The sequence below is a fragment of the Peromyscus eremicus genome, chromosome 12, assembly GCF_949786415.1.
Source record: "Peromyscus eremicus chromosome 12, PerEre_H2_v1, whole genome shotgun sequence".
NCBI classification, from domain to species: domain Eukaryota; kingdom Metazoa; phylum Chordata; class Mammalia; order Rodentia; family Cricetidae; genus Peromyscus; species Peromyscus eremicus.
Window position 1 is genome coordinate 69,371,964 of NC_081428.1, and position 27,370 is coordinate 69,399,333.

The window sequence follows — 27,370 nt, forward strand, 5'->3', positions numbered from 1 at the left end:
TTGAACACCCTTTTATGGGGCCACATATCAGATATCCTGCATATCAGATATTTACATTTATAACAGTAGCAAAATTATAGTTATGAAATAGCAACGAAAATAATTTTCTGGTTGGGGGTCAGCATAACATGAGGAACTGTAATAAAGGGTCACAGCATTAGGAAGGGTGAGAGCTGCTATCTTAATAATAATATTCAGATGTTGAATCAAGTCATTAGTTTTTGGTTTGTTTGGTTTTGGCTTTTTTCAAGACAGCGTTTCTCTGTGTAGTTCTAGTGCCTGTCCTGGATCTCACTCTGTAGACCAGGCTGGCCTTGAACTCACAGAGATCCATCCGCGTGGCTCTGCCTCCCGAGTGCTGGGATTAAAGGCATGCGCCACCACCGCCCAGCAAGTCACTAGTTTTAAAGGAATGAAAAACCATCTCCTTCCGTGTGACCCTTCATGTTTCATCTGAAACCTTTTTTTTTCTGGGTTTATAATTATTGCTACGCATTTGGGCTATCTCCTGAGGTCACTGGAGGCTTCTGTCTGTAATAACCCGAATAAGCATAGCACCTACAAGAATGTCACGGCAAGTTGCAAAGCCACGGTTAAGTTGGGGGAGTATTTTGCCTTTGGCCAAGAATACCCAACTAGAGACCTGGAACAGAATCAAAGATCTCTACCCTTCCAACTTTACAGCAGGAAACAAAAAAATTCTAAGAATGGGAGTTCTTAAAGATGTGGAGCAAGACATGAGAAAACCCTGAAACCTCAGCGCGGTTCACATCAGTTCTTCCATCTGCTGTCTGGATTTCGTTCTGTCCTTGCACTGATAGCAGATTCATTTGATAATGGTGGCGATGGTGAAAGCAGCCAGAATAACATCACACATTATATAAGATTGTATGCACACATTAAACGAATGCCCATTTTCACACGGTCCTCATGTCAACTCTGAATTGGTCTGGATAAATCAGACCACTAAGAGCTTTTATATATTTTATTGAGCTTAAATAATTCATTTAAAATGTCACCACAGAAGATCATCTTGCCGTACTCTAAGGTGGGCTGCACTGTTCTCCAAGTACCATTTCTGTTAGATAAACAGTATTTTAGAATGTTGACACCCCTTCCTTTGCTTGTCTTGGTCTTGGTCATGTTTCTGGAGGTGGAGGGAAGTCAGAGTTTTCTGTGTAAATGCTTCTTCCCAATAAAGGATGATAGGTAGGACCAAGAATTTCCATAACCTTTGAGGCATATTTCCTCATCCCTGGGTTCAGGCAGCATCCTGCGTGCTTTTTTGTCCTGTCTACACTGTTCTATAGGTATTTGCTTGCACCTTGTCCCACAGACTACAAGCTTCATTAGGGTAGATTCATTTCCCAATGTCATTTGTGTAGTCTACAAACACTGTTCAAAGCAACATTTCTATTCAGGTATTTTTAAGTTTTTAGGTACAGTAATTCATAGATCATAAAAAAATCTACCCTTTAAAAATGAAAAATTTAGGCCTACAGAGATGAGTCACTCAGGAGCATGTGGTGCTCTGTCAGAGGATCTGAATTCAGGTAAGAGCACTCAGATGGTGGCTCATAACCACCTGTGACAGGTTCCAGGGGATCTGACACACTCTTTCTGGCCTCAGTAGGCACCAGGCACAGACCGTGCATTTACATACCCACAGGCAAAACACTGATACACATCAAATAAAAATAAATACATTAATCTAAAAATCTAACGGTACAAAGTATATTTTAAGAATTATGTAACATATACCAATATTTCTAGAATACTTTCAGTGTTCCCAAAATAAATCAGCTGGGTACTAGCCGTCACCCTACTTGCCCTTCATCCCAGACACAGGCACATAGTCAGTTTAGTTAGTATGAATAATGATGTTATGTATACCCAATGTAGGCAGTTTCTGTGTGGCCATATGTTTGAATTCTCTTTGATACCATGCATACAAGTAGAATAGTAAGATTATGTGGCAACTATGTTTAATGCTTTGAAAGCAGTCAGACTGATTCCAAACTTACATACTTCTCACAATACATGAGCATTATCTAACCATTTTAATTCCTCTCCCCTGCTGTCAGCCCATGTAAAGTTTTCAGATAATGACAATGATGATGAATGATATTTTACCAGACTCACAGTAGTATCTCATAGTCTCATTGATTTGCATTTCCCTGATGACAAATGGTATCACATCTTGTCCTTGTCAGCCACTAATACTCATGAGAAAAGTTTATTCAAATTTTTGCCCAACTTTTAATTAGGCTGTTATCTTTGCTGAGGCATAATTATTTTAATACATGTTAAATACACATTCTTTTTTCAGGTATGTGATCATAAGTAGCCTGTCCCATTCTGTGTATGGCTTGTTCAGTTACGAGATGGAGTCATCTGCCATACAGAAATGCTTCATTTCCATGAAGTCTGGTTTATCTGTGCTATCTGTATTGGTTTGTGCGCCATGTGCCATATGTAAAGAGTCATTCATTAAACAAAGGAGATGGCGGCACTCCTACATTTTCTTCTAAGAGTTTCATACTATCAGTATCAACCTTTCCGTTTGTGTCAGTGATGGACTTTGCATTGAATTTTGTATGTGATATGAAGTCTTTTAGAAATGAATAACCTAGTTATCCCAGCATGATTTGTTGAAAAAATATCCTTTATACCCTTGAATATCTTAAACCATGATAAAAATCAATTAAAAATAACGAAGTATTTTTGGAAACTGAAATCTGCTGTACCAATACCTATGCTTACGTTAGGTCAGGACCACATTGCCTGGCTCCTCTAGATTTGTAATACAATTTGAAATTAGGTGGTGTTAGTATTCTAGTTTTTCCCGCCTTTTTCTAAACTGTCTTGCATTTCCAAGTCGCTTGAAAGTGCAACTAAATCTCAGGATTGGCTCATCAGATCCCAACAAGAATCCATCTGGGACTCTGCAAGGGTTTTCTTTGAAACTATTAATCCAATTACAAGGTATATTATGTTCCCCATCTAAAATGCTTATCCCCAAACAATAAAAGTTGGATATCATTCCATGTAATTAGGACCTGTCTTATTTGAGCAATTGAATAGGAGGTTTATGCTTAATTAATAATAAAAAAAAAAAAGAGTTAAAGAGTGAATCACACAATCAATAAATAAGTAGGTGAACAATGGCCACAGTCTTAAATCTTAGGTGCTCTTTGATGGTAATTCTTCTCGAGGACCATGTCAGTGTCCTTTATGAAACACACTCAAATATGAACTCTGGTCTACCTTCCCCTTTGCTCACTCCCTAAAGTCAATAACGGTAGAAAGGTGAGGGCTATGAGACATTTCCCCCTCCTCTGTCCATGCCCTTCCTTCTGACTGTACTCCAGGGAACTTGCTTTAACACTGCTGCAAGGAGAACACAATTCTTCCTGTGAGAGCAGATCCACACATAATGGTGAAATTCACTCCCTCATACACAAAGCCAAAGTTAGAATTCTATTTAATACAGCCCAGTTGATGAGAGAGTGAGCTCTAAAATTAGGGTCCCATGAAATACTAAGTCATTTGGGGTGCTTTTGGAAACAACAATAACAATAACCCTATTCCCTGGTTTTGACTGCCCAGAAAGGATCAAGTTACATTAACCAGCCATTTGGGGAGTAAGGTGTGACTCTGTGTACGCTGAAGAGTTGGAAAGGCAAGATGGAGGAGTCCGCTGAGAAGGACCTAGCCTCCCTAACAGCAACTAACAAGTAACATCTTCACTATTTTCCCGTGTACAGTACACATCAAAATGGAATTCGAACAAGTTCCAGGCACTATATAAATGGATCACAGTGAGATTATGAGAAATTGAAGGATTACAAAATATTGTATTCTACAAATAACTTGAACAGTCCATTCACTGTAAGCCATATATTTTATTTGCACTAGCAAGATGTCATTTAGAACTTACTGCTTATATATGCAGAAATCTACTTAGGATTCAATTCTTCTTTTACATGAAGCCTAAAGGCTGTACCTTTTAAAAATATTCATGAGCTTATGTATGTAAATAAAGTTATTTCCACTTAAAGAGCACAATAGTGTGGCACAAGTGCCACGAGAGTTACCCGTCACTCTGACTGAAGTGCCACAAGAATTACCCATCACTCTCTGAGTGACGTGCCACAAGAGTTACCCATCACTCTCTGACTGAAGTGCCACAAGAGTTACCCATCACTCTCTGACTGACGTGCCACAAGAGTTACCCACCACTCTCTGACTGACGTGCCACAAGAGTTACCCGTCACTCTCTGACTGACGTGCCACGAGAGTTACCCATCACTCTCTGAGTGACGAGCCACAAGAGTTACCCATCACTCTCTGAGTGACGTGCCACAAGAGTTGCCCATCACTTTCTGACTGACGTGCCACTCCACAAGATGAAACCCATAGTGGCAGCACTATGGGGTGTAGACATATCATGGCTAGACAGATCACTGCTTCTAGGAGGGAACCTACAACTATTAATCTGAGTATTTAACCAACTCCTAATGACTTCTTATTATACCCATAGACTCATGCACTCTCAACCCTTGTCAGAGAAGCTTCTGTTTGTAGTAGATGACAATCAGTACAGATACCTATAACTGGTGAAGGTGCGGAGAACAGAAGACCGTAGAATGTCCTCCAAAAATGGAACAACTGTATCACACCCACTCCTCAAAAGGCTTAGGGATCACTGCAGGAAAGGGGTAGAAAGGACATAGGAACCAGAGGCAGTGGGGGACCACAGGGAGAGATTCTTCTGGACACAGCAGGGAAGTTGAAAATAGGAACTTCCAATGGATGTGGCAGAACACACAAGATTTGGGGAAGCTGAGGTCAGATTATCAGGAGAGGGGGGTTGGATATGATGTTCTACCACTAGCGGAGGACTACTGATAATTATTAGCTGCTGGAGAATAGGTTAGTTCTCACCAAGAGTGTAGCCCCTCATAAGTCTACCATGTTTCAGTAGACAGGAAAATTTAGACAGCACACATGAGCCTTGAAGGAGGGAGAAAGACAAAAAGTTGGGTTGGAGGGAGAAGGAGAAATCTGGGAAGACTTGGGGATGGGGGGAAATGATCAACACACATGACATTCTCAAAGAACTAACAAAAAGCTTGACGAGAATGTAGGCAACGATGCACTTTGAAATGGCATACACATACGTAACACATACACACACACACACACGCACGCACACGCACACACACACACACACGCGCGCGCACACACACACACACACACACACACACACACACACACCATATTGCCAATACTAGGTCAGAGTATCAGAAATCAAATTCAATTAAGGAAGGAGACCAAAAGTAGATGTCCCTACAATGGCAGGGTGCTGCGGTTTGTAGCAATATAATACGTAGGTAGTTTACATGTTTCTGGCAAAGAAAAACTCACCAGGTCATTTGCCAGTTAAGTTTCAGTCTCCTGTCAATGACTCCAAGAAATTCATCACATTGGTAGTTGGTATTAGCATGCAATGGTCTCATGTAGGTGGGCAGGAACAGACAGACAGACAGACAGACAGACAGACAGACACACACACACACACACACACACACACACACACAGAGGATTTTATGTTTATTTTTTTGTCATTCCAATAATAAGAGAAAGGGAAGAATATTGAACTATAATCCATAGTAAGAACATGTTCTCAAAACATCCACTGCCTTCAAATGATAAAAGTCACTGTTAAGGAAAACTGGGAAGTTGATATCTATCAGTGGCTGCCATTCAGTTGCCCTTGCAAAACCACCATTTATGAGTGGTATATTTTTATAGTGCAATTACATGTTCATTATAGAAAAGTCAAAAACAGATGTGAGTCTGATGCACTAATTCCATGTCAACCTGAGACAGGATTGCTAGCATATTTCTCAAGGAGAGATGCCTGGATTTGATGACAACTTCAATTTGTTTATTGAGCAAACATGAATTTGAATGTTTCTTTTGTGGTAATCTTAATCTTGCCTTGGGGTCTTCTAGAATTTATCACAATCATTTTTTTGGTAATTCCTCAAGTTTCACTGGTTTTATCATTTATATTGACAAGTAATGCATATTCTATGAGATAAAATGTCTAGAAATTTTATTTTCATTTGAGTAATTTGTGATTCAATATAATAATGCACAGCTCGACTTTTTTTCTAAGGTACTAAACCAGAACATGACAACATGGTTTACACAAACACTTCAGTGTGGGCCCCGATGTCACACCAGAAAGATGAGTTCTAACTACACAAATAGCTTCTCCTCCATTCACACAGAAAAATCAAAAGGACAATGCCTACTGAGGCAACAGCACCTGGTGTCCAATTTGATCTTTTATTTCAATGCAAAATCCTCTCATTAGTGCTGTGAGGAAATAGGTATGTTCCAGTGACAAAATGTAGATAACCCAAATTTCATATTAGAAGTTCACATATCAACCAAAAGAAAACATTTGATTTTCCTGGTAAATTTTCTACAGTGTGAAAATAACTTTAGTAGTTAGACCCTAATGTGGCATTTTGTGTGGAGAGCCAGCCAGTTATTTACCACATCCAATAATGGTATGTGCGGTTGGTGATTAAACACCTCCAATCGCCAGTCTGCAGAAGCTGGCACCATCATTATACTTTACTTTGGCACTAAACCAAATAAAGTAGAAGACATCCAAATGGACAAAACAATGTCCATAGATAATTAGAGAGACAGCTTTTTCTCTTAAAACGCATGCACAAAAACGTTACTTATTTTCTGTGGTTATGTCTAATACTCTTACATGAAAAGGCACAATTGGATTTGCTTTAAATTGCTTATTTGCTCTTTAAAAAAGGAAAGGGGGTGGTGGTAAAAGGCTCATGGTGCATCTGAGCAATGGGACTACCAAAAGAGACATTTAAACAGTGAGAGAGGAAGAAAGAAACACAGAAGACACTCCAGACAAGAGCACTCTCTAATTTTGCAAATGCAACGTGTGCTTCTGCATGAACATAGGGCTGATTATGTACACTAAGATGCTGGTATAAAACAGAAACACTCAAGAAAGAGGTAGCTCTGTGCATTTCCTGCTAAACCAATGACTGGATTGAGTGAGTCAGGGTAATGGAACACTTGTTCTGGGCCAAGGAGTCATGAAGGTCGAGCAAGCAAGTCACAGGAAAAGGCTACGACTGAGACCACAGCTGAGCTGCCACAGAAGGACCACCACCTCCTAGGCTGTGGCAGAGTGGGTGCTCCGGGACACGCCGCACAGCTATTTGCTCACTGTAGGAGGACATGTTTACATTGGATACTTTAAACTGACACTCATGTTTGTAGAGTACAAGGCAAGGTAGATTGGGGGACTAAATTTTCATTCTGAATATAACATTTCATAACATTCTTGATGAAATCTAACAGCTAAGTTTGATTTTGTTGATCACATATGACACAAACACAGACATCACCTTTTTTAAAAAGAAAGAAGGGGTATAAATGCTATAGAGGTGCAATTATATGCAATCTAAAAATTAATTGCCCGTCATCAAACCCATAGCATGCAACTCTGAGTCAGCTACCCGCTTGTCCGCCTCCACTGCATTGTTACTTAACTTTAGGTCTTCTGGCAGGTACAGACTAGTTCAAAATAACCCAGATCCTCTAAACATGAGCTCTGCAAAATGCATATCCGTTTTTCTTCTAAAGGGCTATTTTTCACATTTTATTGTATTCCAGTTAATATCTTCCACATGATTTTTCTAAAGTATTTCATCGTTTACCACATTCTCGAAGAGAGCGATAGTAAGCAGACCGTGTCAATATGCAGAGAAATCCACTCTAAACAAATCAGGGTCTGCTCCCGAAAGTTTCACAAGAAAATGCAGGAAGAGGAATATAGTTATGGCACTATCCCAATCCCTGCTTCAACAGAGAAGAATACCATGCTCCTATCACAGTTCTCAAGAAGGTACTCCCCCACCCCCCAAAAAGTAAAATCCTTTGTCTGCAAGGACCACATGCCTCCTCACAAAGTACAAGCAGCTGCACTGTTCATCTCCCAGTAAACAGCATGTTTAGGTTGCACTGAATAATATGAAACATTAAAATTTTAATTATTAGTAAATCTCTCTTGTGGCTGCTCCTGCCTCTTGCAAGCTAGAACACAGGAGCACAAGAGAAGACACTATTCATGGCACCACAAGACTCCATCTTGATGACTGGACCTAACACCTCAAGCCACATGAATTCCTAATAACCATCCTTCCCTGCAACACATGCACCCTGACTGCATTTCTCAGGTTGCCTCATAGGCTACTGTTCTATGAAATGAACCCAGTATGGGAGGGCTGAGGTTGCACTTAAAGCTGTATCCGTATCAACACGACGCATGTATGTACTCAGCTGCCAAAGAGACTAAGAAGTTTCAGTAGTTTTCTGCCCTGGAAAGGATTCGGTGATATTTTTCAGGACAAGGAGTCTTCAGAAGGCATCAGGCCAAGCTTCAAAACCCTGCCTTTGAAAGCAAACTCCAGAAATGTGCTAATAACCTCAAGAACAACAATGAAGTCCCAGATTAGTGCTGGAGACCAGTTCATATCAAGGAAGTTCTTTCTGGGATGTAACCCATGGCAGTGAAGAGGCAGAGCTCTTCTTCCTTTGCAGACTTGGACACAAAGCAGCCAATGATAGAACGATTATAACCTTGGCCTCTAAAAGCTCTCCAACTGTTTCCTGTTAGTCAACAAAGGAAAATGTACTTGTGTTCACTGAATGTATGCTTCATAATAAATCTTTACTTTGATATCCATTTTCCCCCTCATCGATCAATTCTCTGACACCCGGTGAATATCCAACAGTTCAATTCAATTCTGACAGCACATACCTTTAATCACTGCAGACAGCCCAATCCCACAGGCTGTGCACAGTCACATGTCAATCGCAAGTACAGAGCATCAGGTTGTTTCTATTTCTGCATGACTTGGCTCCAATGTGGTGATCCCAGCAAATTACTGAGTTTCATCATTTGCCAGAGTGGCTCAAGGAACTCGGGGAAACATCTTACATTGGGTAATGAATTATAGAGGCCATGGTAAAGGATGCAGATGCACGCAAGAGAAGTTCTGAGGTAGGTCTAGAAAGGCCCTAGATTCAGAAGCTTCTGTCCCTGTGTAACTAAGGACATCCATCCCCAGGCACATAAATATCTTCACCAACTAGGAACTTCTCTGACTTCAATCTTTGGGGATCTTTACAGCCTTCATCAAAGGCATGATCTATTCCATCCTAGTTCTTCTCCCTACCTCCAAGGAAGGAAGGTAGAACTGAAAATCAAGCATTTAAATCACAGCTCTGTCTTCTCAGTGATCCCCATCCAAGAGCTCACCGAGAGTCACCTCATAATGAGAAAGACTACTGCCATCAATGACGAGTGCTCCAGGGTTAGGAGGCCCGCATCAGGACCAGAGTTAAAGAGAAAATGGCATTAGACAAAAGCTGTTCCTCTGTGCTGCCACCTTCCACACGTTTTAGTCTACGAGAGCATTAGAACTGTCACTCAGCATCACGGGGTGCTCGCTCTCTCTATCCCCTGCCTGTCTCCCTTTCACCCTCTTCCTGTCCCTCTTCCTCAATCACAAATAACTCTGTAATTTTACAATATTATACTAGTCCAAATGACAACAGCGAATTCATTTTGGATCTTTTCAAATGCATTATTATTGAAAAAAGTCATTAAATACTGTTACAGTAGCATATTAATATATCCAACAAAAATGTATCCATGTAACCTAAATGTCACCTGCAACCCAAATAAACTCTGTGTGTGAAGAAAAGACTGACTTATTAATAAGAATGACGATGGGCATTTTAGTCCTGATTCTGTCCAGAGAATAAAACACTAATCCTCAATCCACACTTGACTCTCATCTTCTAGAAGACATACTCCAGCATGAACTCAGAGTGGCTCCAACTAGGAGTCTACGCGACAACCACCATGACCAAGACAGTCACTAGAACGGCCTGGACAGCGGAAGGATAAAATAGTTACTTATGTTTTCTGTTCGCCTGTGCCATACTCTTTTGGTACATCTAATCCTTTGATAAACTGCCAGGATAGTAAAAGGAAAGGACCATAAACATAGAATTTAGGAAATAAAATGAAGAATTAAATGGAAGTATGCTTGCTGGCTGCTGTCATCACTGACAACTGCTCTATTATGTATCAGAAAAATATGAAAATAGTTCCTCAGCAGGCTACTGAGTAAGTCTTCTAGAACCATGGTCTTGCCTTGTGTGGACAAAAACTCTTTACCTGTAAATTATGAGTTTGGCTACATGATTTAAGAGCCTAATAGGCCGATACTCTTTGATCATCTTGGGCTGGAGTTCACCTAGAATTCCTTTCAAATTCTCAGGTCTATTCTATGATTATTCTCTAGTACACATTAGGAAATGCTTGTCAATTCTGATTCTAAACACTAAGATGTCTAATTGTATCATTTCATGAAGTGTCATGAATATGTTTGTATGTTTCTGTATGTGTGTGTTTGTGTATCCATCATGTAAATTTTGCAACAGGTGTTTTGCATATATGGTTTATACAAAATATATTATAAATATATTAACCATGTAAACTTTGACAAACGTATTTTTATATTAATTTTTATAGTTCATATGACTTATAATATATGATATTCATTTTGACAAATGTATTTTTATATTGATTTTTATAGTTCATATGACTTATAATACATATGATATTCACCATGTAAACTTTGCTAAAAATATTTTATAGGTTATATGATATATCAAACATTATATATACATGTTATCTATGTATATGATATAAATACGCATACATACATATGTATGTGTATATATATGTGTGTGTGTTCATGATGTAAACTTCACTAAAGGTATTACATCTAAATCCACTGTAGCCAGAAATACTGTTGCTCTCCCTAATAAAACTTTCCTCTTTACATTGAAAGTCTTAAGCAGTGAGACTGGTACTAGGTCCTAAGCTCATCTGAGTTTTTGAAATCTGTCCTTCTCCTTTGGAGCCCACATACATTATACTGCCGTTAGGAATAATCTACGCTTCAAACAAGATGATCACTTTCATCACTATTGTAACTTCTGAAATTAGGTGTCCTCCCCAGAACAGATGTAGCCAAGAGCACACACGGCTGCCGGTGTGGTGGGGTCCCCCTAACTCTCAAAGGCAGGATGCTGATTTTTCCTTATAACGTCCCTGAACAGCTTCAGCACATGGTAAGGCACATAGCAATATAAAGAGCATAGTGAGGTCCTTCTTCATTTGCTGTAGATGACCTCTCTGCCGTGAAAGATTAGGAATTCTCTAGAGCAGGGACATAGTCACACACACCTTTATATTTTCAATAACTGGAGTTCAGCCACATTGTCCGAAGAGACACAAAGATAGAGTAAGCAGAACTAACACTGGGCAACTTTAAGAGGGGGGATGCTTCTTTCAAAAGAAGGAGAAAAAAATGGTTTGGTAAAATGTGTCAAGAGCACGGGCATTTTCAAAGTCGTTATGTGAATGTGCTCTCCAGGACCTCTTCCTGCACAAGCATTATACATGATGCATCATTTTCAGCAGATCATGAGTCAAAGTAGCCATATGAAGGTGATTCAGACACAAACTAGGAAAACGCAATGAGCGCTTGAAGTGAGGGACCAGAGACCTAGTAACCTACTTGAGGTGGTCAGGTGACTCACCAGGCTTTGAATTTGAAATTTGGTTTGCCTCAAAAATAGACAACATCAAAGTTAGGTATGAAAGTCTATTCTTCGAGGACATTTCAGGTGCCTTTTAGCGGCAACATAACACAGTCTAGAGCAGACATCATCTGCTCTTGGCACATATTTTGATATTTAAGTGTGTGATTATTGTTCTCACAGCATATAATTATGTTAGCCAATAAATACTAACGCATCTACTTCAGTTCCACGGGAGTAAAGATAATTCTGGAGGAGCTCGAGCTAATTAACTCTTGCTTTCCTAAATTAGAATAATTGAAAAGAATAGACTAGACCAAGCTTTGATTTGAGAATGAAATAGACACACTGAAAGGAGACTTCAACCTAATTATGAAATTATTTAACTTAGAGGTCATCCTAATTATTATTTTAACCTCATGAATGTTTTACTTTTTTATTTTTAATGGGAAAGCGATTCCTAAGGAACAATGTCACTTGTGTGACTGATTTCATGAGATTTTCCAGTAGTGAAACAATTAAAGTTAAATAAAGACCAAAGTCTTAATCTGGTTTTAGAACACACAGTGAAGCAAAAGTCTAAGCTTTGGGTCCAGCTGTATTGACGCAGTAGTCACAAACCTAAGTCATTCACCATCAAAGTCTTGACTGCTCTGTCCATAAAACAAGTGCACTAACTACCTGGGCCTCAGAGACAAGACGGCTCAAGAGAGAAGCCGTGTGTATGTGCTTCACAATCAGTCAACTGCTGTCCACACTGTCAGTGATTATGAGTTTGTGTGTACAGGAAGACTACTCAGACAGTAAGACCACAGCTGAACGAACCAGTCAAAATGCACTAGTTTTTATGGGAGGCATGTGTGGACACAGAACTAAAGGAGAAACACCACGTCAAGGAGAAAGCGCCCAGCAGAGTCTTTCCCACACACAGCATCTTTGAAGCTTCTTTGTCTCATAATGTTTGGATGGGGCATTTCTCTCTCTCTCTCTCTCTCTCTCTCTCTCTCTCTCTCTCTCTCTCTCTCTCTCTCTCTCTCACTCCTGTCTCTTTTCTCTCTCTCTCTCTCTCTCTCTCTCTCTCTCTCTCTCTCTCTCTCTCTCTCTCTCTCTCTCTCTCCCCCTCCCTCCTCTCTCTCCTCTCTCTGTCTCTCTCTCTCTTTTGACTCACATGTTCTTTGCATACATATTATAACTTCCGGTGTTGTGTTTTTATGGGACTCTCGTGTGCATGAATGTGTGCGTTTCTACATCTATATGTGTTTCTTGTGCTTTATCTTTGTTTGTTTTGTTCTATCCCAGTTTGTTTGCTTTTGTTTTGTCTTAATTCTATTATTACTCTTTAGAAGCCTGTTTGCTTTCTAAGGAGGGAGAGAGAGAGAGAAAGGGCATGGAATCAGATGGGAGGAAAAGCGGAAAGACTCTCAGAGGAGTTAGGGGATAGTAAATTGTAATCACAGTATTATCAGAAAAAAATTCAATAGAAGAAAACTGGAGGGGAAAACAAGAAATCTCCAGGAGTGAAAAACAGACAAAAAAAAAAACACCCTGCTTAAAATGAGGGCATAGAAGCATTTTGTAGAAGGTAGCTGGGTCTATGGCAGGGAATGGATTTGCTATCCTGAGAAACTAGACATATGGTATTATTTATTTGATTGGTTGGAATTATAAAATTAGTTAAGGTCAGATGACAATGTAAGCATCATTTCTAAGAGGTGGTTCAGTCTCTCCCCCTGCAACTTCAGAGTTGGTCTTGTTTTCAGCATTTCTGTTCAGAACACATTTTAGCTTCCCCCTGTTTGAGATCCTTCAAGAACTGTCTACTCTCTAAAACTGACAAGCTAAAATCTCAGTTTAGCATCCAAACTCATCCACGACCTTGAAGTCAAGGCAAGCCATTGGTGGGGTGGCTTTCCATACATCGTCTCATATGGTTGCAGGCCCCACCCTGGCCTGGGTCTGCACTGACACAGATCTACCGAGTCTCTGGCTGGATTCACGAGCCTTTGGGGAAGACTGTTCAGATTCTGCCACCTTCTTAAAAATCTATCACGGTCGTCCTTGTGCCCCTGCCAGAGCAGCTGCGGTCTATCTCACACAGTGCCAGGAGCTCCTAGTCAACAACTACCAAGGCCTTTGACTCTGCTCCCCAAAACACACTGTCCCTTTCCTCTCAGTTCCCCACAAGGGCCGCCATGCCTGCTCTCTACCCAAAGTGCAGCAATGACTAAGAAATGAAGTCCACGTGCCCGGTGGAGAACGGTGGAGCCAACCCAGACACACAAGCGTCCATCTTTTGTCTGTCTTGCCTTTTGTCCCCAACACCACTGCCAGTCGCATTCTATGAGTAGGGAAGGTGGTAGGGACGTGTCTAAAACAGACACTTCAATCTTCAATGAAGATAAGCAGTTGGTGATTGACAGCACAGAGGCTGGACTGCTCTGGAATCTGTTAAAGGGTCAGGGACCATCCAATGGCTCCTGCTCACCAACTCTGGCATCTCGAATCCTGTTAACTGGCTTCTGAGAACACAGAGCCCTGCAACATATTTGACCCTTTCAATACTTATCCAGGTGTAGGGTGCTCTCCAGTGACAGAAAACCAGCTCCAAAAATGCAGATAATAAAAGAAAATGCAGAAAAATATCCGTGCTCTGAAGTAAGCAAAAACAGGAAAGGGAGTTTGAACAGTGCCCCGTTTACACTCAAAACACAGTGATTGATTCCACTTAGTTCCTGTCAATCTGGGGAAAATCTGTCATATCCAGGCTTCTGTACCAGTGTAACCCACTCACAAACTTCCAAAAGGCTAAGCGTGGTAGCAAATGCCTTTAATCCCAGCACTTGAGAGGCAGCTCTGTGAGTTCAAAGCCAGCCTTGTTTATATAATGAGTTCTAGGCCAGCCAAGACCTAATCTCAGAGGGGAAGAGGGGAAAGGATAGAAAAATAGTCTTTCAGCTGGGCAGTGGTGGCACACGGCTTTAATCCCAGCACTTGGGGGCAGAGCCAGGCGGATCTCTGTGAGTTCGAGGCCAGCCTGGGCTACAGAGTGAGATCTAGGACAGACTCCAAAAGTACACAGGGAAACCCTGTCTCGAAAAGTCAAAAAAAAAAAAAAAAAAAGAGAGAGAGAGAGAGAGAGAGAGAGAGAGAGAGAGAGAGAGAGAACAGTCTTTCCCTTTAGTGTGGGAATCAAACTGTCAGGAGTCTTAAGTCCTCTGCAGCATCCGTCATTACTGCTAACAGCAACAATGAAGACAGATGCTTCCTCCACAGGCAACGTAAGGAATGGTCTTACAAAAGACAGCCCCTCCATAGAACCTTAGACAGACATGCATGCCAAGTCATACATGTAGAGACTGCAACAATGTGTAAGTGGATATCCACAAGGACAGGCTCAGAAACCTGGCACAGCAACGAAATGGGCTGTGCTTTCCTATAACAGCCCTGTGAAGTACCACTGGGTCGTTTTGAAGGCAGATGCCGACAATTACACACTTATAAAAGTTACCGCTGCTTATCCAGCATGAGCTGAGAGTTAAGAAAGACTAACTGCTCTCAGCATGGTGGTGCACGCCTATAATGGATGCATTTGGAGAGAGGGTACCGGAAAGTTGTGACTTATGGTACACAACGAACTCTTGTCAGATTAGGGGGTGAGGTGCATCTTGGACCACTGGCTTTCAGGAGTCGGAGAAAAGCATGAAAGGCTCGAAGACACACTTCATTTTCCCAATAGAGTGGAGACCAGGAGGGAGCAACGTTGTGGAGAGCACTCACCTGTGGGGGCCGAGGCTTATAGGGAGAGCTGCACTCCAGATCAGCCAGGATGCTGGTCAAGGAATCGATCTCGGCATCCAGACTGGACCGCCTTTCCTCCAGGGTCTTGCCTCCAGGATTTCCCTGCTAAAAACATACACATTAAAATTCAATGAACCTCCACAGATAACAGCATGAATTCAAATATTTCATGCTATAATTTGCTCTTTTGCACTGTTCCCATATGCCTTTTTTTTTTTTTAAGGTTTCATCAAATCTTAATAAGGTGGGCAGGAAGAAAATTATCACTTTTTGACAGATAAGAAAACAGAAAAAAAAACTTGAAATGTTTTTTTCTAACGTCATATATTTAGACACTCTGATGAAGATTTCAGTACAAGAAATTAATGCCCCAATGCCTGCTCTGTAGGATCAGAATCATGGAGGCCCTCTGCACTCAGAAATCATTGATGGTTTACTGGAGACGCAATGGATAAGGTGGGGAAACTGTGTCCCATAAGAAAAATCAACGCTTGGTACCATCAATCGTGAAACTATTTGTTATCTGTCAGTGGTAGTAGCCATGTACACGTGAGGGGAGCCCAATCAGAGCTCATAAAACATGAAGTAGAAAGAGGTCACTTAGGACTGCGGCCACAGGAAGCAGGTCACCTAGAACTGTGGCCACAGAGCTGCACAGGAGGCAGGTCACTTAGGACTGTGGCCACAGAGCTGCACAGGAGGCAGGTCACTTAGGACTGTGGCCACAGAGCTGCACAGGAGGCAGGCATCGTGAGTACGTGTGAGGGAGCTGGGTAGCAACAGACTTATCCACCAATGGTCCATGTCATTTGCCCTCAGAATGAACAGGAGAATAGAGAGCATTTGTATTACCATAGGCCACTTTTCGCAACTGTGAGCATACTTGGGAAAAGCAAACAAAAAGTTTGCCTACAGCTCAAAGCAAGGAGACAAACAAGGAGGTGTCCTTTGGGTTTAGAAGAGCGAGGTATTAAACTTACAAACTTTGAAGCAAACATACTTCTTATAGAACATATACCATCGGGAACTATGCAGAATCTGACTTCTTCCTTTTTTTGAGTACTTTCCCCACCATGCCATTTTGCCTGGCTCTTAGAAGTTATTTAAATGTGCCAAGGCAACATGACTGGAGTCTGATGTACTGGTCAGCACTATACAAAGACAGTCAGCACAAGCTAAGACCCCACAGACCTGGGTTTACATCAGGCAAACTTCAAGGACCAGCTACATGTGTGTTGAAAGTTAGGCAATAGCTCCATAGGCTCTGTCCTAGATGATCACCTTACATACTTGTATGTGAACCCTCTTTTAACTATGGGTACCTGTTAGGACGTTGACTACAATAAGCATCTTGTAATTTTGCCACGTGGGACAAACTGCTGAGAATAGTTTGTCATTTCACCCCCTTAGCCTGCACTGTTTACTTTTTAGTCATATCGAGTACCATCCAAACATTGTCTTTTATATTCATTTTTATTCAGCCCTTCTTGTGCCCACAGTAATGCAAGATGGATGAAAGGAAAGGTATAACTTGCTTTGGCCACACTATTTCCCCATAGTCTTGCTCAGGGTGTGAACTGTGTAAATGCTTCTGTTGGTACATTTAAAAAAATGTATCAATGAATAATGACACTGTCAATATTCCAAGGATTTTTCATTTAGTACCTTTCTTGTATCAACATCTTTCGGGTAAGGACCATGAGGTATAACAGGAAGCAGTAAGTACTCTAATATATGATCTAAAATTGAAATCAAATGGTTCAGAGTATGTGTACCTGTGAGTACGTTTATTCAAATGAGTAGCAAGCAGGCTGGATAGCATACATTTTCAAGGTTAGATTTATGAAACTAAAAGATTGCCCTCAGAACTTTTGCCCCAGCCCACATTGGAAAAAGAGTGGTATAATAGGTAGGTTGTGTTTTGTCAGAATCTGAGTTTCAATCTTACTCAATTTTCTAATTTTACATTATACTCAATTTTTTAATTTTATATTATTTTATTTATTTTTAGTGTGAGGTGTATGTGTCTGTGTGTGCGTGTGTGTGCACACACACAGGCATGTGCTCTCATGTGTGCACATGTATAGGTACCCAAAGGCCATAGCCTGCACTGGGGTTTAGAAGATAACTTTGTGGAGTTCATTCTTTCCATGTGTGCTCTAGGGATAGAACCTAGGTCATGGTCACTGAATTTGCACAGCAAATACATTTACCCACTGATCCATCTCACTGGTCCATGCATGACTAAACTACAAAGGTTGATGAATTTTTATTAGAGAAATAATGCCAATGTCTCTATCACTGGGTCTTATCTTTACCCACAATGCAATAGTGTGAACATCTCCAAAAAGTAAAGGCAAAGATCTCTTTAACTTTGGACAGGTAGGAGAACATTCTGCATAGCCAGAGCTGGCACTAGATGAAAAGGCAGGGCCCACCACTCCACAGGAAGGCTACTGAGAACCAAGTTAGTTTGGTTTTCCTGTGTGTGGACCTAAAATGATCCTAAGCAGAAATTTGATAGGTGCATCCATACGTACACATAGCTAGAACAGCAAAGGGGAAGGACGCTGGATCAGAGTCTTGTTAAATGCTTCCCTGAGCCATAGTTTCTTCGTCTGGAAAGTAAAGAGACCATCACCTGCCCTGCCTCGGCCAGAGAGCTGTTAAAGACTCAGATAAGAAAGTGGATGGGAACATACTTTGTAAATTGTAAAGTGCTATAATTACGATGATTTTCATAAATAGCATTAATTATAGCAACCAGTAACTATAAATTAATAGGCATAATATAGCTATTGTTAATTCTTCTTCTTCTTCTTGAGGTAAGCATCACTCATTAAGTGTTCCCTTGGGGTATCAGCAAAGAGACAGGATATAATCAGGTCTTCAACTTCTATACGTTACTGTAGCACAAAATACACAGCTGCTTATAGGCTGAGTCATAGGATTCTAACCACAGAGACCTAAGTCACAGGATTAACCTGAGCCATACAACGAAAGAAGTAATTACGGAGTGCAACCAGCCCAAGCTTGTAGCCCTTCGCCGGCTCCAGTCTCCTGTGCTCCCCTCTAAACTGGGACTGATCTCCACTTCTCTTTCTCAGATTAGGTTGATGCAACTGACTAAGGAGCCCCAGCCTCATTCTAGTGGCTTTTACAGGAACAACCCTCCTGCTGCCCTACCTGACTTCACATAATAGCTTTGTGTCTCATTTTGAGCCTCATTATGAACAAGAACAGGACACTTTCTCCCTCCCAGATGTCTCTTTTGTATCTTGGCTCCATCCCTGGATTTCTGCCCAAGTTCCCACAAAAACCCCTTTTTTGATACTCTCCACCACTCTCGGTACCTTTGGATTTACACACTCTTCTGCTCTTCGTAAAACAGTCTTGAAAGTAGCTGAAAGAATCCCTCACTCTTTCTAATCTGATAGCACATTCTCACTGTGGTTCTGCCAGTCATCCAATGGTTAAAACACTTACCAGAAGCTAAAGAACAACTAGGAAGAGTCTCCTGATGCTCTGCCCGACATTTGTTCTAGATATCGCAGCCACTCTAATAAAGAGGCCATTGTAAGGAGTTCCCACATTTTCCAGTCAAAACTAGAAAGATCCCATTGTCTGAGTCTGGCTTCCCTGGGAAACAATGCCCCTGACGCGAGGCTGCATGCACGTTATTTGGAGAGTCAATCCTTAGGATGAGTGTTGAGGGGACAGGAAGGGTGACAGCCATTCAAGAGGGTTAGATGGAACTCATCAGCAATGTCAGCAACTCATCCACCCTCTTAGGACCTCATGGACTTGTTCTGAAACACGACCCTTCGATCCCCGAGCAGAAGGGGAAGGGAGAGATGTTTGCTCTCAGTCTTCTTGACCTTTCATTGTTTGCAACTGTGAGGACGTTCAACTTCCCCATGCTTGAGTCAAGAAAAAGAGATGGTGACAAAGAGGGCCAGCACAGGAAGGGAGGGCAAAGGGCTGATGCCAAGGGCCTCCCCTCCCCCCACGCCGCCCCGGGCCCGCATCATAGCCATGTGGAGCCTGTCACTGCAGCATTGACTAGACTACAAGAATGAGATAGGAAGAGAAAAGCCAGGGCTAAGGAGGGGTATCCAAACCCCATGCTCCCTACGACAGAACTGTCCACAAGATGTAATCCGCTATAAGAGCTATTGCCATTCACTCCACAAAGATAGGTACATGACTAAATCCCAACTAAAAGTGAAGATCATTATATCATCTGGGGAAAAAAAAACCTATAATTTTCAGTGTCACTAGCAGAGTGACAGGGAGGTGACTCCACAATGGCAAGAGCACAGAAACAGAATAAGAAACAGAGGCAACCAAATGGAAACATAGGGCATGTGAGAGAAATAAAGGCCAACTATACCGACCGACTGACCAAGACAGAACATTCCTTAGCCCAAATGTTGCTAACCTACTAACTAAGGGCCAAAGACAGGGGGCACCAGCACCTAGGAAGGCAGAGATGTTATATTTATTTATTCATTCCTCATACTTAACATTTTTACTAGAAATTAATTAAAATATTTTGTAAAAATAAACAAGGAATTATATTCATGTATCTATTCCCAAGATTCAATATTTCATCCCATTTGTACCCCATCTCTGTAAATTCTACTTGAGGCTGCAGCTAAAGCCTTAATAAAATGTTGTCCCAACACCTCCCTCCATAGCTGATACCATCTCGGCCTGCATGATCTCCCAAAGCCCAAATTTGTCAACATTCTTATCATAGCAGAGAAATTAGGCATGTTGGCAGTAACACATGCATATTCACATGTGTTTCCATGTTTCAACACTGGGCCATCCTAGGAATCCTTTCATCTACTATTACTAATTTACACTCAAAAGTGAATCAAAGGCCACATACTGGGGTGACGAATCTTTTTATTGCCCTCTACTTCTAGCACAGGCTAGCTTGTTTGTCAGGTCAAGTTATCTTATAAAACCTGAATAAAGTGGATTTACCTGGTCCATAGATTCAGATCTGACAAGCTGGATAGAAATTACAAGCATGATACCTGACTTTCTAACCACATCACACCCAGAAGCTTGTCAGCTAACCCAGAAATCACATTTTGTGATGCCAACTTTGATGACTGACTTAATTCAGGTGGTTTCCATCAGCTTTCACTACTGTAAAGGTATCCTAGTTCTTTACAAGTTAATATATGAGGAGTGGTACTTGAAAGTCTGTCACTAATAAATAATAATAAATAAAGACAGCCACTAATCAGGGTGTGCAGAGAAGGCATATTCGGAAGAGGGATTGGCAACGATCAGCATAGAAGGGCAGGCAGGCTAACGAAATGTTAGAACTGAAGGCAAGGAGCAGTCAGGTAGCTCTTGAACAACCCCGTTCATCCACGATAAAACTCTCATAAAGAGATAGTTTGCATGTCTAAGATAATAGCTCGTTAACAGTGCTAAAGGACTAAAAGGTACCCCCTCTTCCCCGCACATACTCTGGAACATCGCCAAAGAAGCACCCCAAGTCTAGATGCTACTTTCTCCTTATCAAACTTCTTTTCCCCTTCTGAGAAATATCCTTTGTGCAGGCAACAGTCATTACCCAGGAATCTGGTCCACTGTCCCCGGCCTACACAGGCACTCTTACACTGTCATTGTCAACAGACGGAGTGACACTTAGAAAAGCTCCACAAATATCTCACTAAGTATCCCAGCAACCTTAGAAACCTGTAGATTTTACTATCTATGTTTAACAGAATTAAATACCAAAGATCAGAAGGAGACCACTTCAGACCATCCACGCAAAAAATACAGAGAAATGGAGTTAGAGCTACAAATGTCTCTCTGCAAAGTCCTTACACTTAGTTTTACACCCAAATGGAATGTAAAACAGGGAAGATCCTGTCCACAGCCAAGCTGAGATTGAATAAACTTATGAGGCCATAGATATAAGCACGTAAAAAGACAAGCTCCAGGATGCTGGGAGATGGTAAATTGGTCAAGTGCTTTTCCATCTCTTAGAAATACCATGAGCAAAGAAATTTGGGGAGGAAAGGATTTATTTGGCTTATACTTCTACAGCATTGGTCATCACTGAAGGAAGTCAAGACAGGAACTCAAACAGTGCAGGAACCTGGAGGAAGAAGCTGATGCAGAGGGCATGGCTTGCTGCCCATGGCTTACTCAGCTCAGGGATGGAACCACTCACAATGGACTGGGCCCTCCCCCATCAATAACTAATTAAGAAAATGCTTTACAGCCAGGTCTTACGGGATCATTTCCTCAATTAAGGTTCCCTGCTATCACATAACTCTAGTTTGTGTCAAGTTGACATGAGATTAGCCAGCACACCCCAGAAGCATAGGGACCTGAGTCGGGATTCTTAGCACTTACATCAAAGGGGAATGGTGGTTAAGTACCAATAGTCCTGGGGCTGGGGTGGGGTTGGAGACAGATACAAACAGAATCCTGGAGATAACTGGCCAGTGAGCCTAGTTGAATCAGCCACCTCTGGCCTCTACACAAATGCACACATATTTGTATGTGCAGCAATATGTGCATATTCTCTCTCTCTCTCCCTCTCTCTCTCCCTCCCTCCCTCTCTCTCACACGTTAAAATTTCAAAAAGAAACCCAAGCTTTGATACCAATCTCATTTAACATCTATTCCCTATGTAAGCTAGTTTCATTCACTTTTCCGGAAATAGTGTTAAATATTCAGAGTGTGCTGGCACAATGGACAAGAAAGAAGATGGCAATGGACCAAGTGAAGACAAAGGAAAGAGAAGGGATGGAGAAGAGACACAGAGAAGGAAGGCGAAGGAAGGGAGACCAGTCCTCCCCGTGCCGATTCATCTACAAATCTCATTAGAAGGCGGAGTCCATGTGGGTAAGTGTATGAGGCAAACGACATGAGAGAAAATAAATCGAAAACAGGGAGAGCAGATAAAGAGTGAAATCAGACAGGGCTGCCGGGATGAGAAGACTACTGGGAAGACCATGGATGGAGAACACTATTTACGTCGTTTAGATGAAGAGCACGAAAACTTTGGAACCAGTGCAATGGAATCATGCCTGCAACAAGACTGTTCTTCGGGAAAGAACAAAGCGAGGTCAGACTCAAAGGGTCATGAATGATCACACCATGCATATGGACAGATCTTACAAGGAGCTTGGCCCTGTTCCCAGATGTGGCTGGTTAAAGGATAAACAGCCCTATGACGAAGCAGAGAGTGGGCATGGGTAATTACATCTTGGGACTCAGTGTTGATGTGGGAACAAACACATGAGATGAATCACATATATTTTAGGAAGTGCTCAGATAGTTTACATTAACACTCCCAACAGGAATTCCTATTTTTATGCCCAAGGTTACCATTGATAAAAAGTGAGTATGAGACAAAATCAGAAAACCACTGATCTCACCCTAGTCAGGAATGATTGTGATTCTGCAACATAACTAATAGTCATGACTTAAGCAAGTACCTATCCTGTGGGTGCATTACAAATCAACAGACGGCCATGACAAGTGATGTCACCATCCAGAGGATGAAGGTGACAAGGGATGATGTCTTTCCAAGTCTCACTATTCTCGTCTCAAGTTAAAAAGCCTTCCTCTAGTCCAGAATTCTGCCCATGGCTCCTTGCAGGCCTTGCTGACAAATGTTTCCTTGTTCACCAACTACTCAGAGTCAATGATGATCAAAGACCTACTGTGCCCTCAGCAATGCTCAGTGCTGAGTCCATGTTAATAAAAGCAGCGAACAAAGGAATAATGAAAAGCTGAACTGCTCATTCCGCCTTGCCTTCCCACCTCTCCCCTCTTCAGACGTGAATTTTATCTGTAAGTCATATTTCACTTCAACAAAGTCTAAAGGTTTTATAACTGACTTAAGACATGCTCACTGCCACAAACTCTCCTGTCTGTGGTTCAAACTTAAGGTGAAATCTAAGTCCCACTGGATTTAAATGTGAAGGATTTAAAGACATATACTCTTTAAGGAACTCATATGTTCTTCATTTTTGGTTTTCATTTAAGAAACAGGAGAACAGTATCGCAACCCCACAACGATAAATTGGAGACCGGGCGAAGGGAGAGACATGCCAGTCAGAAGGCTGAGCAAGCAACAGGTCTTCAGAACTGGTAACAGGTAATGCTTCTACCAAAAGATCACACTAAGTAAGTTCTAGAAGACTGCTAATAGATGAAGGAAAGAGTCCCAATTCCAGGGAAAGACGGTGTTGACACTCAGGCAAGAACTAAGGGAAGCTAAGCTGTCTTCTAATTGCAGAAGTATCTGAGATACCTATTAACAGGTGCCGCCCAAGCACCTCCCCTAGACGGGATAAATCTAAAGTCTTGGGTGGTAAGCATTCAGTCTCTTTCCAAATTCTTTTCCACACTAAATTTGAAATATCATGGCATAGTTTGGCAGCCTGTTGCTAACCCAAATGCTAACAGTAAGTGGAACAATTTAATTAAAACCCCACAACTCTAAGCACATGTAAGCATAATTCCTTACTAATACATTCTAATCCAATTCGTAATGATGGAAAATACTTTTCTCTAAGTTTTTGGATCTCATCCACAGCCCTCGTAGGGTTGAGCACAGCCTACTTTACTTCTCATTGGTAGAAAGGGTAAACATGTTTACGACCTCCGAGGGGTGCTGTGACTTCCCATTTATTGGGGTTTATAAATCTTGTGAGTGTTCTGAAAAATCAAGTATAAGCTGACACTCTTTGTAGCACCCTGTTGGAGCTTAATACATATTCCATTAAAGAACAAAGACAACAATACGGAAAAATCCACAAATTAGGAAGGCATTATCCTCCACCTCCTGCCACAGTGCTATCTGGAGACTGCATAGAACCTCTCATTAATGAGGGATTAATACCAACATTTCTTCTAGTAATACACATTCACATTTGCCCCCGAGGACATTCTGATTCCACAAACACAAAACCATGCCTTACCATCCACCCTGAGGAGAGTGAGACTCCTGCAAAGATCCTGTGCCCTGCTCCCCCCCAGCATCCCCCACCACACCCCTGCCTCCCTTCACATAGCTACTCCTTCATAAAGTGCTCACTTTCTCAAAGCCACCCCCGCCCCCCCCGGCCAATATCAGAGGCACTACTACACTTCCAGGCACAGCCTGCCTCTGTAGACTCCAAGCTCTCCTACCATCCCTGCTTCTGCTCAGGGGTGCCCCACCCTTTGGAGTACACGTCAGATCATCACAGGCATGAGATGCAGCTTTTCACCGTCTTCTAATAATCCATAAAGCTTTCGATTAGAAAAAGTCTTCAAATGCAATCATAACTGCTGAAGAGAATAATCCATTTATCAGGACCAGGGGCAGGAGTTGTGTGACACTCAGAGTAAATGTTACCATGGATTGTTATGGAGAAGGGTTAGAATTAGCATAAGAATACAGCACTGTGTCCCTGTGTAACCAGTTCTGAGCACCCTTTCTCCAAGGGCAACCCCCTAAGGGGGTAAACAGGCCACTGACCATGGAGCAACATGGCCACTGGGCCACTGGCCCCCCTGTTCTCCCTGCTGCTCTGTCCCTTACAGGTTCTGTACCATATCTCATTATACTGGGTTTTATTGGCTCCAGTCCCCTGTTCTGTATGCTTTGCTTTGACATGCATAGCTTAATTTGAGGAATCTGTGCCTACTGGGGTTGAGGTTTCACCAACAGAAAAAGGGGAAATCTTCGTGATTTTACTATTTTCACTACGAACAACAACAAAAAAATCCCGTATTTATTTCCCTTTTTGAAACGGCGCTAAGGAAACACGTGTGAGGCTGCCATGCACGGAGGCTGTACTTTCCAAACAGTAGCAAAAGACTAAAAGTAGAAAACCTTGATTTGCTCAAGATGTATATGACTTCCTCTCCCGTTTCCTTTCCTTACCACCCAAAGCCAAGAGAAGTAGTACATGGTGAACCCTTCGCAAGCTCACAATAGCACCAAGCAGATAAGCGTGGTACACAGTCTGTAGTCTACTCCCCAAAAGTTCCTACTGTCAAATCAAGGAATCAAACACCCAGTCCATGAATATCAACTAAGCTGCTAATCTACACCCTCAGAACAAAGTGAAGACTATGGATGATATAGGAACTGTGGTACACATTTTATGTGGGTACTAAAACGGAAATGAAGAGGAAGATAATGGGAAGACTATATAGCCAGAAATACAGAAACTTCTCACTGAGCTAATGGTCAGCTTTCCTGGTGGTCCAGTTAAGAAATGTGGGCCTCCCATCTCCTCATCACAAGAACAACCTGCTGGAAAAGAACCAGTCAACTCTGAGAGCTTGTGATTTATGATATTAAATGACTTCTACAGGACTCCTCTATACTATGTTGTAATCTGGCTTTATGAAATACAGCTGAGAGTCAGGATTAATGTACATGAACTAATTGCATCACTCCACAAAGAGGCATACATTAGATGACGGGACCATAAGGCAGGATTAACCAATTATCACAGCAGCCTAACAGATTTCATAGTAGCCCTTACAATGAGACAGACATTTCTAGACAGAAGACCTTTCTAGGAAAATAGTATTGAAATTGACATTTTGCATGAAAAGCTGAGAAATATGAGGGTAAAGAACTATTAGGAGCTTTTAATCATTAAGCCATGGGACATCGGGTGTGTCAAGGCAGACACAGAGAAGGAAGAAGGGTATTAGGCATACATGAGGAAGCGAGTGTAAAATAAAATACATTTTTTTCTTTTAATGAAAAGGATTACGGGGCAATCAAAAGATGAGGAGGCACCAGCCAGCAAGAATGAAATAGGGAAAATGAACTTGGCATTTGTTAAGAATAGAAGCATCACATCAAGAGCAAAGTCCCCACACAGAACACTAGGGTATGAGTAAGGTAGGTCACGGTATGCTCTGAATAGCTAGATAAAAGAAGAAAAATAATGTGGCAGGAAGTAAACCAGCCACAGGAAGGAAATAATAATTTCTTGAACATTAACTGTTTAGGGATGCTCAGCTGGAATACAAAAAAAAAAAAAAAAAAAAAAGAATAAAGGTGATGAGTCACTTGTAATATGGAGGAAGAATGAGCTAAAATGATGGGCAGTGAAATAAATGGACTGGAACAAATCTGAGAATCATTCTTATGCCCAAAGACCTTGCTTATGAATACAAGAAAAAAACAGGATGTGTGAACAACGATCAGGGAACCCCAAGGTTTAGAGTGTGGGAGACTAGAAAATGCGATGGTGGGTCAAACCCAATGTACATCTTGAAATAAGATGATGAATAAACTTGGTGGAACACCGAGTATGAATATAAAGGTGGCTTTCCAATGAAAAGAACTGAAGGACGAATGATGAGTCCTACAGTTGTTGAAACAGCAGGAATCATACATAACCAGATCCAGCCATAAGAGGAACAATGACTGAGCTGATTCCATCAGCATTCTCGTTTCTAATGGGAGAAGACAGAAGGTTGAAGGAAGAAGTCTCACTGGGCACCAAAAGGACAAACAGGAAGTAAGAAGATCTAGTCAGGGGAATGGATCAGAGGAATCAGAGGGCAGACAGCAGCTTCTGGGAAGAGGGCAGAGTAGGAAGCAGTTGAAGGAAATCTGTCATGCCCACCAGACAAACACAGCAATGACAGAGTCTGTCTGATGCAACAGATCTGGAACTCAGGAGTCTATTGAAGGCTTCCAACTTCCAGGCGGGAAGCCTTGGGTGGAAACTGTGGTTAATTTAGGTTAATTTCCTTCCTTAGTCCAGTCCTTCTAACCAAATCCCCACCCTGGCAAGCAAGTATGCAAGTCTTCCTGGGGAAC

At 41.6% G+C, this 27,370-nt stretch overlaps 1 protein-coding gene across 1 annotated transcript in view; it reads right to left on the reverse strand.

Annotated features, from left to right (window-relative positions):
- Positions 1-27,370, reverse strand: part of Lpp (LIM domain containing preferred translocation partner in lipoma) — a 547,833-nt gene that overhangs the window by 284,360 nt on the left and 236,103 nt on the right. The window contains exon 6 of the mRNA XM_059277236.1: positions 15,520-15,645. Coding sequence (XP_059133219.1) covers positions 15,520-15,645 — 126 coding nt within the window. The remainder of the gene's footprint in view (positions 1-15,519; positions 15,646-27,370) is intronic.